At 50.9% G+C, this 3,127-nt stretch overlaps 1 protein-coding gene across 1 annotated transcript in view; it reads left to right on the plus strand.

Annotated features, from left to right (window-relative positions):
• Positions 1-2,743: 2,743 nt before the first annotated feature.
• Positions 2,744-3,127, plus strand: part of Etv3l (ETS variant transcription factor 3 like) — a 5,690-nt gene continuing 5,306 nt past the window's right edge. The window contains 2 exon segments of the mRNA XM_055596579.1: positions 2,744-2,804; positions 2,885-3,122. Of these exon segments, the coding sequence (XP_055452554.1) occupies positions 2,744-2,804; positions 2,885-3,122 (299 nt within the window).

A 3,127-nucleotide genomic window follows, 5' to 3' on the forward strand; every position in this document is an offset into this window, starting at 1 on the left:
GCTTATGTTGTGTTTAGGCTGTCTTTTGTCTTATTTATTGAGGCAGGTCTCATATAGCCCAGGCTGGTCTCACATTTGCTATGTAGCTGAGGTTGGCCTTGAACTCTTGTTCCTTCTGCCTCCACCTTCCAAATGCTGGGATCAGTCATGCCCCACAACTGTTTTGTCTTTTCTCAGGTCAGGGAGGGGGTGTCAGCAGCCTGCCTATTTCCATGGCTGAATTCTTCCTCCCTTCCCCTTCCTCCTCATGAAGGTGTAAGGATACCCCTCTCAACCCCTCTCACAAGCAAGGGCTACATGTGCCTAATTCCAGGACACATACATGTCATTAACCCTATGTGTTCAAAGCTCTGGATTCCCTGTTTTCTCCTTTTCCTGCTGCTCCTCCTCCTCCTCTTCCTCTCCTATTTAAATAGGGCCTCACTGTGTAGCCCAGGCTGTCCTGGAACTCTCTATGTAGCCCAGGCTGGCGCCTGCCTCCTGAGCACACGACATTACAGACATGTATACCACGCCCAATTAGAATCTTCAAGATCTTGATCTACGGTCTTCTTTGCAGTCTCACTTGCAGAATGATCTTGATGGATCCATTAACTCTGCTGGGGCTCAGAGTGGCCTCTCAGACCTCCTGTGCTGCAGAGGCTCCTGACACTCATGGGAGCAAGAGCCACTGCCAAGGACGGCATGCTTTTAAGTCCTCAGGAAAATCAGCAGAGAAGGTTCTGAGGGTGACTACTGCTTCGCTGAGAGGCTTGATCAAGTCTCTCTCTCTCTCTCTCTCTCTCTCTCTCTTTAGAATGGTAGGAGGTTGCCACACACCAATGTCTGTTTGCCCTCCAGACCTACAAAGTTCTAGTTGAGAATAATGTTTCTTTCATGGTGAACTCACCAGCATGGGAGTCCTGTCTGGGCTACCCCAAGAACAGGTTCCATCATGCTCCATGGCCCTCTCCCATATCCTTCCTCCCTACTCTTGCACACTGTTCACATCCCACAAGTGGCAGCAGAAGCCAGCATCTTGCACCAGCTTCCTCTCTTTCACCCCAGTTTGCTAGCGCCCCCTCTCCTCCCTTACTCCACCTCAGGCAAACCTGTCTTACTGGGATGGTTCTAAAACCTTTTGATGCTCCTTGTTCCCTCGAGAACCAGCAAGATCCCTCTTCCTTACCCCTGGTTCACTAATCACCTACAAATACAAGACATGACACCAGGATGTGATCCAAAGGGCTGGCCCTGAGCAAGACAGCCAGGGACCCCGAGCTCCAGCAGGAAGCACGGCTGTCAAAAATGACACTGTTGAGTGCCAGCTTGGACAACAGATCTGCTGAAAGTAGAACCATGCAGGGATTAGCATCTCAGTGCACAAAAACGTCACACAAATTCATCCAGATTCCATATTTTCTGCCCTTGGTCCCACTGTGCTCCTCTTCAGCCAACCTCGCCTCTTTGGGGTAACTCCTGAATCTTGATGGCCCCTTTTCCAGGAGGTGCTATCCAACAAGAGGATCTATGATGTGTGTGCCAGCTGCTCTTAGGGCCTAGCTGGCTCCATCCATGCTGGCTGCCATTTTGGGCTAACCTGGGAAACCCCCAGGCAGGAGCTGCTGTTCTCTCCCACCAAGAGGAGAAAGGGGTCAAAAAGACAGCCACAGCCACAGGAGCCTTGAGGAGCAGCACAGCCATGCTGATAGCACTCAACTTTTCTGCTCTAGAAAGGGATGCCCAGCTGGGTAGAACTGTGGCATTGGGCAGATGTGCCTCTGCCTCCCTGACACACAGACTGGAGAAACATGTCTTGAATTTCTGATCTCAAACAGGCAGCCCTTCTTGGCTCCATCTTCTCGTGCCATGTAACTATCTACCCACCTGCCCAAATCTGTCACTTCCTCTCTCTGGCTCCAGGCTGTGGGAGGGAAACCCTAAAGGTAGGTGTCACCCCTCAACTACCCTGGAAGGGAGGTAACAACTTTTAGAGAAAAAATATGAAATAATGACTAGATCCTACGTAGTTTGGGAGGTAATAGAAGGGAGGTGAGATTTTAAAACCACAGCAACAAAAGAATGAGAACATTGAAAAGTTGTTAGCATTCATTTTATTCTGTCAGCAATCCCTTATTGACAACTGTGCACTAGGCATTTGGGCTTTGGTGGAAACAACACACACACACACACACACACAACACAAATCTCACCCATCGCAAATGTGAAATTGTAAAGCTACCAGAAGGGGGCACCAAGTGTGGTGGCGCATGCCAGCCATGCCAACATTCCAGGGGTGGAGGCAGCAGGGTCAGAAATTCGAGGTCAGCCTCAGCTGAACAGTGATAGAGAGTCAGCCTGAGTTGCATAAGAACCTGTCTCAAAACAACCAAAATCCATTACAAGTATGTATACGTGCTACTGCTCCTCTGCTCACAGAGGGCTCATCCCCTCTTCTTTTCTCAAAAGCAAAATCCTGCTGAGCCCTAAGGACAGTTTGTCTCTCTGTCTAACTCCATCAGAGTTGGGATGGAGGATATTTTCCCTTTCCTCCTTGGGCTCAGACCCAAGCCCACCTGGGGCAGCCTCTAAGCGGTAAGGAGGTCCCCACAGAGGCTGGGCTGCAAACAAGCACATTCTTGCTTGGCTTCTATTTTCTGTCCTGGATGCTTTTCTTCCTTCCTCACCTCTGTTCTTTCCCTCTTTCCCTTACTTTTAGCAAGCCTGAGGTACAAACTCAACTATCTTCCACCTACCACACACCATGCACTGCAGCTGCTTCTCAGAAGGCATCCTGGCTACCCCTGTCAACTACTGCATCTCAGGTAAGCCTCCCTGCCCATTCCCCATGCTTTTGAAGCTGGCTTGGGCAGGGCAGGCAACCCCTCTGCCTCCCCCACTCCAGGTCTAGCCTTGCCTGATTGGGCCTACAAAGCGGAGTCATCACCAGGCTCCCGGCAGATCCAGCTGTGGCACTTCATCCTGGAGCTGCTGCAGAAAGAAGAGTTCCGCCATGTCATCGCCTGGCAGCAGGGAGAGTACGGGGAGTTTGTCATCAAGGATCCAGATGAGGTGGCTCGCCTCTGGGGCCGCAGGAAGTGCAAGCCACAGATGAACTATGACAAGCTGAGCCGGGCCCTCAGGTGAG

Source organism: Psammomys obesus, unplaced genomic scaffold, assembly GCF_907164565.1.
Source record: "Psammomys obesus unplaced genomic scaffold, mPsaObe1.curated_primary_1811, whole genome shotgun sequence".
Classification (NCBI taxonomy): Eukaryota; Metazoa; Chordata; class Mammalia; order Rodentia; family Muridae; genus Psammomys; species Psammomys obesus.